The 15,883-nt window shown below is 43.8% G+C and overlaps 1 protein-coding gene across 1 annotated transcript in view; it reads left to right on the top strand.

Moving 5' to 3' along the window:
* Positions 1 to 15,883, top strand: part of LOC311110871 (latent-transforming growth factor beta-binding protein 1-like) — a 154,240-nt gene that overhangs the window by 65,718 nt on the left and 72,639 nt on the right. Inside the window, exons 9-10 of the mRNA XM_084153471.1 lie at positions 3,033 to 3,193; positions 15,466 to 15,633. Coding sequence (XP_084009597.1) covers positions 3,033 to 3,193; positions 15,466 to 15,633 — 329 coding nt within the window. The remainder of the gene's footprint in view (positions 1 to 3,032; positions 3,194 to 15,465; positions 15,634 to 15,883) is intronic.

Genomic DNA, 15,883 nt, shown 5'->3' with positions numbered 1-15,883 from the left:
GATCATTCTCACCCTTCCTTGGGTGGTATGGGCCTGTCTACCTGTACACAGCACCCTCTGCTGGTCCCTCGCGCTCCAATCCTCCACAGATACACTGACTCAGCCCACTCTCATTTATGACACTGGTTTGCCAGCTGCCATTTGTTGTCTCCCCAGAGCTGCCTGAAATCTATCAAAGATTAAAGTTTTTTCTTCTCTTTCTACTCTGACTTGCTCACTTGGTCGTCAGTGATCAATCCTGCTTTAACAGGACCTCAAACACCATAACAGCCATGCGGGGGAGAGAGTGAAAAGAGGCAGGTGCCATATTTGATAGATTTCCCTAATCTAATCTGAATTGAATTGGGATATGATAGCGAACGATGACTACAATACATCAGGGCTGGCAGGCCTGACCGTATTCAGAGGAGTCACACTAAATCAAGCCTGCTCTGCCCCAGCGACTTTTGAACCTACTGTGGCCCATTCACTCAGCACTCCACTCAAGGGGAGGGAGGAAGGGAGGTAGAGGGACCAGTGTCTGTGTATACGCCACAGGCCTGCTCAGGGACTTTACTGACTGCTCATTTTTTAAACAAAAAAATATAACCCCTACTGCTCTCCTCTAATCAGCAGGAAACCCAAACCTCTCCTTCTCTCTATGGTAGCTGGCTGTTTGAACTGTCAGATCTTACAGAGAGGGGTTATGAAATAGTGAAGGCTTATCCTTTAAATTGAGCTTGTGGCGTCTCTACTACAATAACAACTGCCCAACACTAAACACACTACATTATTCTACATCATTGAGAATTCTATTGGAACAGTGGACGGTACATTGAAAACATCAGGGGACACCCCTACTCACTTCAAAGGGATCCCATTAATTGACAGCACTGGTAGTGTAGTGCATGGCACAACCAACAGAGGGCATATGCCTGGGTTCCACTGGTTCTACATGAGGCAGAGTGCCACCGCGCCAAGGCGCTTGCCAGAACTGTGGTTAGGCAGAGAAGGGCTCTGAAAGGGGAGCCGAGGCCTGACTGCTGCCTATTCGGAGTGCTGCCAGGCTGAGGAGAGCAGAGTGGTGGCCCAGACTTGGTTATTCCTGTGGAGGTGCTGTGACTCTTTACCCTGTAATCCACCACTTCCTGTTCCCCTTAATATTACCCCTTTTTTACAGGGCTGATTTGGATTTAATCTCCATTTAGTTTTTCTTGGAGCTAGGTATGTGTGTTTACTAATTTCTGAATATGGTGTGACTGTGTCCAATATAAAAAATGGAGGGGAAAAAGACACGATAGAGGCTTGCTCGGCTGGTTTCAAGTCGTGTGGAGTCGGCGGGTCTGGTTCTGATCCAGTTCTGATTAAATTCCCCAGTGAGCCATTTGAGTTCTGAAGCGGTGAGGGTAGGAGGTGTTAGGCTGGGTCATGTTCAGTATGACTTCTCTTGGACAAGCCAATCTCCCTCCCACATACTCTCGTTTAGCACTTCTCAGGCGCTGCTGAATGTTGTGGTGACTAATGCGCAGGTGTGTCCCAGCCCAGGCAGCGGATCTGAGTCCAAAGTGATTAAGGTGATGAGTGAGCAGTGATCTTCTCACCCCAGCAGCACACTCCTCTCAGTGTGTCATCACAGGCAGTGGGCCGCGCTCTGTGGGGCCCCGGGGGGACAGAAATAGTGAGTGTATATTGAATTCACCTCTCCTCCACTCGGTTCACCGCTGAGCCGTTTTATGGCCTTGTGGGTAATTATTCTGTCAGTGCAGTGATTGACAGCGCATGTGGGCGGGGCTTGAAGGAGCGGTGCAGGTGTTAAAACCGTGAAAGTGCCAGTGGAGACGCGTCCCATAGATGATAATTGCCATTCATTGATATTCCTTGCAGAGGGTGTTGTAGTAAAGAATGTTAACGCAAACATCTTTATCCTCCTGAGATCTGCCTGAGAAAGAAAAGTGATTTGGATCATCTGTCCTGTGAGACAAGAAGGAACACCCTCATTCACCCACCCCAGGGGAAACATGTCACTGGGAATGACGTCTCTTCCCCTATTTGTTGATTCTATTACAGTTTAACAGAACACAGTAGAGCCTCCTGTGATATGAACCTGGTCAAGATGTATCCTCTGAAATATTCATGACTTACATTACATGGAAGGATATCCACATGCTGTCGCCTGGTGTTAGAGTACCACAGGATGATGTGATGCTGCTCTTGTCAAGTACACTATCCATGTAGTGTCATGTGTGAGGCTTCTAGCAAACTCTGTGCATGAGTGATGATCCTGTACTGGTATATCTTTTCACTTTTGAAACAGAAAGAACAACATGTAAAGTGATAATATTAATCAATTTGAACAGAATTAAAGGGGAACAAATCACATGGAAATATGGATGGAACAAAGCTCCCTTTTGGATACATAACTCAAAAACATGCTTCATATTTAGCCCTCTCAATAACAAACTACACTTGTAAACTGGATACCAAAACAAATGAACAAGATATATGTAAACAGCTAAGAGGCAGCCGAGTTGGAAAGGGGATACAAAGTCTGCTTGTCTCCTGTTATAAGGAGTATATGGGGAAATCATTCTATTGACCTTCTTCCAGCTGGACATGTTATGTCTACCCAGCTGTTGTTTCCAATAAGTTAGGCTCTAGTGACTGGCTGACATGTCCACTCTGCAGTGAACCAGTGAACCCCCAAAGCTGTTAGTCCCACGTTCAGCCTCATAAGCCAGACTTTGAACTAAGGAAATCAACCTGCTCTTTTATCAGGTTACTCCATAACCGGGAGACCTGAAACTGTCTCCTCCACTTCATATGAATAACCTCAAACTACGGGAGCTGCCTTGGACCATAACAGTTATGTCGGGGCTACACCAAGGTTATGATATGAATGCGGTTGTTGTGAGCTATTATACGAACTCATGTATAGAAACAAACAAAATGATGGTAATTGGTGGAGTTACCAGCATACACATCTCTATTCTATGCACGTTCAGTTCATGTTCCTTTCTGTACTGTGTAATACACACTAATATGTATATCAACAGTGTATTACTTTGTTCCTCTCCTTGGTTTTCTGTTGCAGATCTTAATGAGTGCCAGCTGCAGGGTGTGTGTCCCAACGGAGACTGTCTGAACACCATGGGCAGCTACAGGTGCAGCTGTAAGGTCGGCTATATCCCTGACCCCACCCTCTCCACCTGTATCCGTAAGTCCTCCATACCTCTCTCTCTCTGTCGGTCTCTCCCCTCTCTCTCGCCCTCTCTCTCTCTGTCTCACCCTCTCTCTCTCTCTGTCTCGCCCTCTCTCTCTGTCTCGCCCTCTCTTCCTCGCTCTCTCGCTGTATCTCCCTCCCTCTCTCTCTCTCTCGCCCTCTCTCTCTGTCTCGCCCTCTCTTCCTCGCTCTCTCGCTGTATCTCCCTCCCTCTCTCTCTCTCTCTCGCTCTCTTTCTTTCTCAGTGCCTGTACAGTCAGGATTGCAGTGTGTAGAAGAATGTTGCGAATGCCGCAAAGCGTACTGCAAAGGCTGTGTTTTGATGATATGCATATGAATGTGGGAACAGATGGGAATGCATGGATGAAAAGCATGATGTTTATCATATTAATCATATTCCCCTCAGAGCATGGAGCAAAAGGAACAGCATATTGCCAAACACAACAGATCTTATTTCTCTCCACTGAAAGTGGGAAGGAAGGAAGGAGTGTTGGGTTGAGGGATTAAAATCCAATTGACTTGATTCTCAGTTCTCTGGGTTGTTGGTTGGAGAGCGATTGATCAGTGATGGCCTTTAATGATGTGGTCTTGTTCAGCATGCGTTTCCCTGCCAGTTGTTGTCTCTCCCAGTCCGACCAGTGTGTGTGTGTATATGTGTGTGTTTTGACTCTTGGTTTGTGTCTTCTGCTGGTTCCCTTCTATATATATCATTGCTATTGAAACCTGAGTGGCCATTCATCAACATCACTGGCTATGGCAAGGAGCCTTGCTACAGTTTTGTCCTTAAATGGAAAAAGGAAGCATTGGAAATTCATCAGTGACATCATCCATTGTGTTTCCCCCCTCCCCTGCATGTGTTGCCTGTCATTGAACCGCCAACGTCGCATCTAGACTTCTCCCCTCATTGTGTGTGTTGAGTTACTGAGCTCTCTGCTGGCATTAAAGCACAGTGGAGTTTGGAGAGAAACATATTGGTGTTGATGAAGGACCAAATTCAGCCTGACCCTCCTATGTACTGCCTTTGTGTGTTGATTGGCTTATAATAGGCATGACAGCAACAGTAACCAACCAAAACGGACCTTCCCATTGTGAGAGCCACTAATAATGCCCTATTGTACCATGGAATGAGACTTTACACATACACGTACATCCTGTGTCCACCTAGATTTAACAAAAATAAACCAATGCATTCCATGCGTAGCACTTACAATAACTGTGACTCAATTTTCTTTTGGGATTCTGACACGTCATCAAACATTCCGCTGGTGCGAGACAATATTCTTGACCAAAAGGTTAAAAATACATCAGTAATGACTGCTTGAAATGCACATACCACGCGTGATTAACCCTTTACACTCATGGGAATTGGCCTGTATGGATAGGGCTAAAAATAAATGTTTCTTACAGAAGAGATATGAAATGCATAAGCATGGTAGCAATTTAAAGGGAACAGTTTGGAGATTATGGGAAAATTATTATACCAAAGTTGAGAACACAACAGTTCACCTGACACAAGACTGAATCCAAACATTACACTGTTGATTTTATGTGCATTTTACATTTACTGTACTTTTTGCCACATTTGTTGATAATGAAATCTGAAAATACTCGGGATACATTCAGTAACATGATAAGAATATTCCTGGAAAATGTGGGGTAGATGCAACATAAGACAAAAAAATTACAAGGGTTTGAGTGAGAGGACTAACTGGTGTCTCCAAGTGGCTAAACACCTCTCCAAAGTGTGCACAGTTCCTAAGTCATTTCAATGCACTTTTATGGCTCAAAGAAGAGTCTTCAACTATAAGCTCTCCTAGCTGTGCCTTTGAGGAACTAGATCAAGCACACTTGTAGTTGCTTTGTTTGGAACACAGCCCTGCATCCCTGCCATAACACAGTTACTGTTGTTGTTTACACAATCCAAAAACAGGCAATTTTTTTTCTTTCGCTATCTGCGTCAGGTGGGCATCATTTGAAAGCTTGTTTTATTGCCAACATGACTAGCTAAGTTATAAAATACAAAGGCTTTCATAGGGCAATTCAGAGAAAATATCATCATTTTGGTGTGCATAGAAAGGAGTCATGCGTGCATTTAGGTGCGTGTTCCGTGGTTAAATGTTCTTTACAGAACAACCCAGGATATGACACCATGTCGTGTTGTCACTGTACATCAAACTTAGTGATCATAAACGTTGACACTGTACAGTTGAAGTCGGAAGTTTACATACACCTTAACCAAATACATTTAAACTCAGTTTTTCACAATTCCTGACATTTAATCCTGTCTTAGGTCAGTTAGGATCACCACTTTATTTTAAGAATGTGAAATGTCAGAATAATAGTAGAGAGAATGATTTATTTCAGTTTTTATTTCTTTCATCACATTCCCAGTGGGTCAGAAGTTTACATACACTCAATTAGTATTTGGTAGCATTGCCTTTAAATTGTTTAACTTGGGTCAAACGTTTCGGGTAGCCTTCCACAAGCTTCCCACAATAAGTTGGGTGAATTTTGGCCCATTCCTCCTGACAGAGCTGGTGTAACTGAGTAAGGTTTGTAGGCCTCCTTGCTCGCACACGCTTTTTCAGTTCTGCCCACAAATGTTCTATAGGATTGAGATCAGGGCTTTGTGATGGCCACTCCAATACCTTGACTTTGTTTTCCTTAAGCCATTTTTCCACAACTTTGGAAGTATGCTTGGGGTCATTGTCCATTTGGAAGACCCATTTGCGACCAAGCTTTAACTTCCTTACTGATGTCTTGAGATGTTGCTTCAATATAGCCACATAATTTTCCTTCCTCAGGATGCCATCTATATTGTGAAGTGCACCAGTCCCTCCTGCAGCAAAGCACCCGCACAGCATGATGCTGCCACCCCCGTGCTTCACAGTTGGATGGTGTTCTTCGGCTTGCAAGCCTTCCCCTTTTTCCTCCAAACATAACAATGGTCATTATGGCCAAACAGTTATATTTTTGTTCCATCAGACCAGAGGACATTTCTCCAAAAAGTACTGTCTTTGTCCCCATGTGCAGTTGCAAACCGTAGTCTGTCTTTTTTATGGTGGTTTTGGAGCAGTGGCTTCTTCCTTGCTGAGCGGCCTTTCAGGTTATGTCAATATAGGACTCGTTTTACTGTGGAAATAGATACTTTTGTACCTGTTTCCTCCAGCATCTTAACAAGGTCCTTTGCTGTTGTTCTGGGATTGATTTGCACTTTTCGCACCAAAGTACGTTCATCTCTAGGAGACAGAATGGGTCTCCTTCCTGAGCGGTATGACGGCTGCGTGGTCCCATGGTGTTTATACTTGCGTACTATTGTTTGTACAGATGAACGTGTTACCTTCAGGCGTTTGGAAATTGCTCCCAAGGATGAACCAGACTTGTGGAGGTCTACAATACTTTTTCTGAGGTCTTGGCTGATTTCTTTTGATTTTCCCGTGATGTCAAGCAAAGAGGCACTGAGTTTGAAGGTAGGCCTTGAAATACATCCACAGCTACACCTCCAATTGACTCAAATTATGTCAATTAGCCTATCAGAAGCTTCTAAAGCCATGACACAATTTTCTGGAATTTTCCAAGCTGTTAAAGGCACCGTCAATTTAGTGTATGTAAACTTCTGACCCACTGGAATTGTGATACAGTGAATTATTATAAGTGAAATAATCTGTCAGTAAACAATTGTTGGAAAGATGACTTGTGTCATGCACAAAGTAGATGTCCTAATCGACTTGCCAAAACTATAGTTTGTTAACAAGAAATTTGTGGAGTGGTTGAAAAACAAGTTTTAATGACTCCAACCTAAGTGTATGTAAACCTCCGACTTCAACTGTATATGACATGAGTTTTATGATATGGAAATGTGAAGTGCACATTTGGACTCACAGTGTTTGGCTTGCTTGTATGACATCAAAGCAGTATTTATTATAATCCTCAACGTCTCATCTTTCAAAACACATTGAGTCATCTTAATTTACAGCATTTTCCTCACTCAGACAACAAAACATTTGCAAAAGTACCCAATTACCGGGAGGGATGGGGGCAACTTCTTGTCGCGTGCCGTGTTCAAGTTCAGAACGGCTGTCAGTCAAAACCTATACAGCGCTGTGAAGCGCAGAGCCTGAGCTCTGACATAATTTATAGCATTTACAGCCACTGCATTACAATGTAGGTGCTTATCAGTGCCCAAATCTGCAATTTTCAACCCGTATACGGGTACTAGTGTAAAGGGCTATGCTCCAAATAGGGTTACATGGGAGCAGTGGCGGCTCCTGAAAAAAATCTCAGGAGGGGCAATTTTTCTGATGATTTAGGTGACCTACACACATTTTAAAAAAGATATGTCCAGCAACAACATGAAGACAGGGGCAGCATATAAGTCAATACCAGAAGCATTTATTGACTGATCTCAAAAGTGTTGGCTTACCAGGGTTGGTGGAGCCCTCAGTTTCATCTTTGCCTCGCAAAGCTAACTCAAACACTCCGCAAAACTTCACACACTGGATTAGCCGGCTGAGGATGTGGCGGTTCTTGCTAATGTCGTAGTAAATATATTTGTTATAGTGAATATGGAATATGATATGTTGAGTAAAATGTTGTGCTAAGATCTATTTAGGTCAGGAGCTGGTTATAAGTTCTGTTCCTATCCAATAACAATGGACAAAAGGGTCCTATCTTGTCAGCCTTGTCAGCAGGTGGCCAAGGACAACACCCACGCCATAGGCCTCTCAGTTCTTCCAACTCACGAGTTCTTGCTCTGAGGACACACACACACACAAACACACACACACACACATCATCACTGTTAAACACACACACACACACACACACACACACACATCATCACTGTTAAACACACACACACACACACACACACACAAAAATCCCCTCTCTTAGGCTGAACATTTGAAGACAGAGAACCCGACTCAGAGCCAATGCAACAGTGACAGTAGCCTGGAGGGGACCTCGCCCAACTCATCAGGACCAATCAGAAGATCAGAACTACTAGATTCAACCTACTTCATTTATTGCATAAATTTCTGCACACAATGTTTCGGGGCTCTCTTCAGATAATAATAATAATAATAATAATATACCATTTAGCAGACGCTTTTATCCAAAGCGACTTACAGTCATGCGTGCATACATTTTTGTGTATGGGTGGTCCCGGGGATCGAACCCACTACCTTGGCGTTACAAGCACCATGCTCTACCAGCTGAGCTACAGAAAGTGGATACTCATGGATGCGCATCGCAATTGTAAAATGTCAACACAATTGGAGACACCACGTCATTTTTGGAGACATGTTATTGACAGTAAACTATTGTAGATGCGACTGCTAACTAAATAAAACATTTTAGCTGGCTAGCTAATCATCTTAGCTAAATGTGGGGCAAACAATTCAGTTATTTACCGTTAATTTGAGGGATTGGGGTGAAAGAAATCGAGTTACATAGTGATACTTTACGATATACTGTATTGACAATATCGCAATATTTTAGCGCTAGTTGGCTGTACCTGCACCAAAACACCATTATTGTTCCTTCATAGCTTGTTCTCAATCTTTTCACATTGGGAGCCAATTTGTTTTCAGCACTTTTATTTCCATGACTGATCAAAACTCGTTCTCATGGCTTTCTGATCCCTCTGCAACAGACATATGGTGCGCAATAAAATCACAGTATCGAATCGCAATACGTATAGAATCATGAGACTCGCAATGCTGATGCATATATCTTATCGTGAGGTTCCTGGCAATTCCCAGCCCAAGTTCATTTGCCACAACAAATCTCTTCGCTAGCAAACGCGATGTCTTCTCCAAAACGGCAATGTGTCTCCAGCAATGTTTACTTTTTTGACGTTCTATGGCATCTCCACTTTCCAAGCATATATGACCACATGTAATATTTTGGTAAGTGATGCAAATAGTGAACTATGTAGGGCCAGGATGTAAAATATATGTAGCTGCAGCAATTTCTCTTATCTGATATGGTAAGTAATGGGGCTTAATTTATAGCTCCCTAAGAGTTTGACGAACGGGTCCGTGCACGCGATTCCAGATATCTTTACCTCTGAATAAACTGCCTTTATTATACCATATCCACCCTGTCCAAAGTCTCTACTTGGTCTCAGTTCTCCAGTAAACTTGTGATTATCAACACTAACCTCATCGTTGTGGCGGCGGACAGCTAGCCTGTATCCCTCATCCAGTTGAGTGAGTGGCAATGTCTTTTTTCGTTCGTACCAATTTTTGGAAAATCCTCGGGTGTAGGACTTTCCGCCTTTAGTAGAAACCTGTTGAATTATTAAATTTGGTCTGGGAGGTCCTAATTGTTTCGTTGCCAATTTATCTTGATTTGTTCGCCGACAAAAAGGAACTTCTTTCAAAGACACAATCCGCTCTTTTCTCAGTTACGTTCATGGTTACGTAACGTATGACGAAAGCGCGTAAGTGCAAGCCCACAGACACCCATTGAGATTGTATTGAAGGCTCTGAAATTTGAAAAAAATAGATTTTACATGGGAGTCTATGACAGACTTCTGGGCGATTTTCAACCTGACTGAAATCGCCCCAAAAGGGGGGGGAGCCATTTGAAGCACGACTTTAGCCTGATTCGACATTTAGTGGCAGTGTGGCACTGTGGCAGATCAGACGTATAGATTACAACACTGATAACTACTGTTGCCGTGATATAATTGATTAGAAAAAAAATCCCTTCCTTTTCCCGTTTGGCAGTGCGTCGCCCATATCGCCCTATTGAACAGGCCGCCCCTGCATGGGAGACAAATGCAGAAACTGTCTAGCTAACTAACTTCTCCGCTAACATCAAGGCGGTGACCCGATCCTGCAGGTTCATGCTCTACAACATTCGGAGAGTACGACCCTGCCTTACACAGGAAGCGGCACAGGTCCTAATCCAGGCACTTGTCATCTCCCGTCTGGATTACTGCAACTCGCTGTTGGCTGGGCTCCCTGCCTGTGCCATTAAACCCCTACAACTCATCCAGAATGCCGCAGCCCGTCTGGTGTTCAACCTTCCCAAGTTCTCTCACGTCACCCCGCTCCTCCGCACACTCCACTGGCTTCCAGTTGAAGCTCGCATCTGTTACAAGACCATGGTGCTTGCCTATGGAGCTGTGAGGGGAACGGCACCTCCGTACCTTCAGGCTCTGATCAGTCCCTACACCCAAACGAGGGCACTGCGTTCATCCACCTCTGGCCTGCTGGCTCCCCTTCCTCTGCGGAAGCATAGTTCCCGCTCAGCCCAGTCAAAACTGTTCGCTGCTCTGGCACCCCAATGGTGGAACAAGCTCCCTCACGACGCCAGGACAGCGGAGTCACTCACCACCTTCCGGAGACATTTGAAACCCCACCTCTTTAAGGAATACCTGGGATAGGATAAAGTAATCCTTCTACCACCCCCCCCCCCCCCCCCCAAAAAATAAGAAAATAAATAAAAAAATGTGTCAAGTGGTTATCCCACTGGCTATAGGGTGAATGCACCAATTTGTAAGTCGCTCTGGATAAGAGCATCTGCTAAATGACGTAAATGTAAAAAAATGTAATGTCTAGAAATTAAGGGAGGGCCACCAAGGGCAATCTAACAGAACCCCAGCACCCTCATCTCTCTCTATCCCTCCATCTCCCCTTCCCTCCCCCACTCCCCTCTAATGTGCTGCCTCTCAACGTCCGACAAAGGGAGAGATCCCATCATTGGGGCATTCACTGACCTATTCATGGGTCATGCTGCTCTAGTGTACTTTGAGACGTGTTTAGCAACAGAACCCCACAGTCACCCCATAGCCCTATTAGCTAGACAGTTTCTGAGACTCAAGAAAAGACTCAAGCGTGTTTAACACAGTGGTGCTGCCACGTCAGTGAGTAGGTGTCACTGGCAGGGGCGCAACTTTGGTTTTAGAAGTGGGGGGGACATATAATAAAATATATATATATATTTTTTAGTCGGATAAACACTCCAAACAGCCTACCCGACCGCTCAGAGGCGTCCGCATGGTTCTAAAGCACACCGTTGCCTCGTTTTGTATCACATTCCAATGATAAAACTGGGGGGAACAAAAATGCAATTTCACATGTCCCCAGTGAAAGTTGCACCCCTGGTCACTGGTATTAATTGGTGGCTTTGGCCTTAGAGCAACTTGAATGTGGGTGGTAGGGAGGAGGGGGGTGGATGGAATTTGGCCACGATTTCCCCCATACACGATTTCCCCCATGTGTCCGAGCTGTGAAGTGTGAGACTCTGAGGCGGATTCACAATTTTTGTAGAGGGTTTGGAGGGACAGCGGTTCAGCCGTTTGAGCCCCTCTTTCCAACAGTTACACACACACATAAACACACACTCGCCCACATACCCTCTCTGTCAATAATGACTGGAAACCTGAGAACTTTTTCAGTCTGTGTTGACGAATATCAATGCACCACACAAACTGCCTAAAGGGGAAAATGTTCGAAGAATAAAAACTCTTTGTGACCTTTTGTACAGGATTGGTAAAGAAAAAGCTATTACCTTTCACTGTTCTTTGAATTATGTCTTGTAAATTCCAGTACTTCTAATTTGAAGTTCATGTGCATTAACCCATTGTCGTGACGTGACTTTAAAATTCATCTGAAGACTGTTATTTCTCTAATTAACTCACTATGTTTAATTGTTACCCGATTAAATTAATCATGTAACAATTAACTCATTAGGATCTGGGGCACCACTAGAGCGGATTAAACTCTAAAAGGTCTTTATCTATCGCATCTATAAACAGTCAACTTATTAATCATAACCTCGTATCATATCATCATTCTGAACAGTCGTAACCTCCTTGCATCTGCAAAAAACCCAGCATTACGTATGATTCAGTACTACACAAATTGGTTTAATTATTTATTTACTAGCTAATTAAATGGGAACACAGGATAAACATACACACTCTGCACCGGTTATTGACTGGAGAAAACAGGTCCCTAGCGGAATGACAACAACATGGCTGCTTGTTAAAAAGAAGAGATGGCGAGAGAGAGGGACAGAGACACTTAACCTTGATACATTCAGAAACTACGCTCACCTACAGTACCCATATACGTTGCACACGAACCGCCGCCCGCTTTGAGTAAGAAATCATTAATGTATTTACGTGAATAATGTTGTCTTTCTTCGTAGTTGTCCGTTCTCCGATAACTTGTCATGTAGTCCTGAACAGAACCACAGAATTGATTTTCCTTCCATTTGGTCTTGAAGTTGCTTCTTTGAAGATAGGATAGCCAGCCGTATCGATGGTTCCCAAGTGGGGTGATGAGAGTAGCGTAATACGATGGTTTGAGCATAGTAGCAGATGGCCCTACTTAAATTCCCTTTCGAAGATACCTTACTTAGGACAGCAAATCAGCCGTACCAGTGATTGTCCGGGAGATTAGTTTATTTTCTTCACCTCGTGTTGAGATTCAAAGTTCCAACCATTTTAAACGTGTAGCTACCGCTTCACGCTTTTCTGGTCTAATGTGTTTTTTCTGAACTCATAATTTATACACTTTGGTCGAAAGGGGCGGTTCCAGCAGGCTGGCACGCTTTCTGACCTCACTTCGGGGCGGTGACTATTCACTGTGCAAGTTATGTAAAACAATTATCTCTTATAACTTCTCAAATCACATCCCTCTCTTAACAAAAACACTTTCATCATTTTTCATATTACATGCACAACGTATAGTATGGCAACGTCATATACAGTACCAGTCAAAGGTTTGGACACACCTACTCATTCAAGGGTTTTTATTTATTTTGTACTATTTTCTACATTGTAGAATAATAGTGAAGACATAAAAACTATGAAATAGCACATCTGGAATCATGTAGTAACCAAAAAAGTGTAAAACAAATCAAAATGTATTTTATATTTGAGATTCTTCAAATAGCCACCCTTTGCCTTGATGACAGCTTTGCACACTCTTGGCATTCTCTCAACCAGCTTCACCTGGAATGTTTTTCCAACAGTCTTGAAGGAGCACTTGTTGGCTGCTTTTCCACACTCTGCCGTCCGACTCATCCCAAACCATCTCAATTGGGTTGAGGTCGGGGGATTGTGGAGGCCAGGTCATCTGATGCAGCACTCCATCACTCTCCTTCTTGGTAAAATAGCCTTTGCCCAGCCTGGAGGTGTGTTGGGTCATTGTCCTGTTGAAAAACAAATGATAGTCCAACTAAACCCAAACCAGATGGTATGGCGTATCGCTGCAGAATGCTGTGGTAGCCATGCTAGTTAAGTGTGCCTTAAATTCTAAATAAATCACAGACAGTGTCACCAGCAAAGCACCCCCACACCATAACACCTCCTCCTCCATGCTTTACGGTGGGAACTACACATGCGGAGATCATCCGTTCACCCACACCGCGTCTCACAAGGCCACGGCGTTTGGAACCAAAAATCTCAAATTCGGACTCCAGACCAGAGGACAAATATCCACCGGTCTAATGTCCATTGCTCGTGTTTCTTGGCCCAAGCAGGTCTCTTCTTCTTATTGGTGTCCTTTAGTAGTGGTTTCTTTGCAGCAATTAGACCATGAAGGCCTGATTCACGCAGTCTCCTCTGAACAGTTGATGTTGATGTGTCTGTGACTTGAACTCTGTGAAGCATTTATTTGGGCTGAAATTTCTGAGGCTGGTAACTCTAATGAACTTATCCTCTGCAGCAGAGGTAAATCTGGGTATTCCATTCCTGTGGCGGTCCTCATGAGAGCCAGTTTCATCATAGCGCTTGATGGTTTTTGCGACTGCACTTGAAGAAACTTTCAAAGTTCTTGAAATGTTCCGTATTCACTGACCTTCATGTCTTAAAGTAATGATGGACTGTCATTTCTCTTTGCTTATTTGAGCTGTTCTTGCCATAGTATGGACTTGGTCTTTTACCAAATAGGGCTGTCTTCTGTATACCCCCCCCCCCCCCCCTACCTTGTCACAACACAACTGATTGGCTGAAACGCATAAAGAAGGAAAGAAATTCCACAAATTAACTTTTAAGAAAATATCAAATATATTTTGATTTGTTTTACACTTTTTTGTTTACTCCATGATTCCATATGTGTTATTTCATAGTTTTGATGTCTTCACTATTATTCTACAAAAATAAATGTGTAGGTGTGTCCAAACTTTTGACTGGTAGTGTATGTAGTGGGTATACTTTCCAAGTTACACTGTTTCCTTTATACAATTTTTAATGCCATCACAAAATAACAAACAAAATGACCTTAGTGTCCTATAGATCGCCTCTGACCATTCCCCACATTCTACGTTAGAAATATTGTTCCAGTATTCGCTTTTGTTTAAGCAGAAAAAAAGTATGTTGAGACAAAGAACATTCCTTTGGTGAATCTTGAGAGGGAGAGCCTGGATCGTCTCCCTTGATTTACGACAGGACGTAAGTTGTTAATACCCACTAGTTCTTTCCTTCCCCCTCTACGGGTGAGAGGGGGTCTGATTTATGTTATTCATTGCAATCCTGATCTGACCTATTTGGATTCTCGTGGATAGTCATGACACCATTTAGCCCTCCTTTTGGCCTCAGCAGTTCAGCATTGTCACATTTTGGGTTTTGGAGACTGTTGTGAGACGGGGGAAAAAAGCACTGATTTTAATGTTGATAGGATAGCTTACCCATTGAAAAATGAAGAAATACTGGAAGAACATGATATGGTTCTAGCTCTACTTGGAAGTCAAATCCTTAGAGAGTCTTTGTTCCGTTAGTGCCTTGCCATACCACAGTTTCCACTCCTACACTTCAGGATTTGAGCTGCCTAAACCCCTCATGATGTGCATCATTCAGAAACACTCAACCAACCCTACTGCATGCTTTTATTTGGGTCAGCATTCGACTTTGTTCACTAGTGCATGACGCATTGGCATGAAGTGCTCAATGTTTGTACACCCAGAGAGCTTTTGATGTTGTATGTGCTGTGCTTGTGGGTGTTTTGTGTTTGAGCTTTTAGTTTAGTCTAGTTGACACTTTCTTCATAGCTCAAAAATCCTGTGATGAAGATATGACATTTCTCAGTGGTAGCAGGCAACAAAGCTAACTACCCCTGAGATGTTTCACATTTTTCTTGGTATTTTTGATGTCGTTGTTATAAATGTGTGAGTACTGTACTCTGTGTTGGGCGGGGGGATTCCGGTGAAGGGGGACTTCTTTATTTTCTCTTTTCTCTCCCCCATGTCTGTGTCTCCTCCCACTGTGGCACACCTCCCCTCGCCCTTCTCCCTCCGCACCTCTTCAGCCGACACCCCTGCCGTCCACGAGGAGAAAGGGGCTTGTTTCCGATTGGTCAGTTCGGGGAAGCAGTGTTTGCACCCAGTGTCTGCTCAGCTGAGCAAACAGCTGTGCTGCTGCAGTGTGGGCAAGGCCTGGGGCCCGCGCTGCGACAAGTGCCCCCTGCCAGGAACAGGTAAGGCCCCCAACGCCAGCAACTCTGAGTCCCAGACACTTCTACCCATCCACCCATTCCACTACTCTCACATTGAGAGATTGAAATGTGGGACCAGTGGCATCCATCCCCCACCCACACTCAATGTTTCTCCCTCTCTGTGCATGTGTTTCATTGCTTTGCCAAGTAGATGGTTTTAGATGCAGTTATATCTCCACTCCACCACCACCAGCACTCTCCTGCTGTCTCCCCTTATTCCACCATGGTTGCC

The sequence above is a fragment of the Coregonus lavaretus genome (assembly GCF_964263955.1).
Source record: "Coregonus lavaretus genome assembly, chromosome: 36".
Lineage (NCBI taxonomy): Eukaryota > Metazoa > Chordata > Actinopteri > Salmoniformes > Salmonidae > Coregonus > Coregonus lavaretus.
This window is presented reverse-complemented; position numbering and strand designations above follow the sequence as displayed.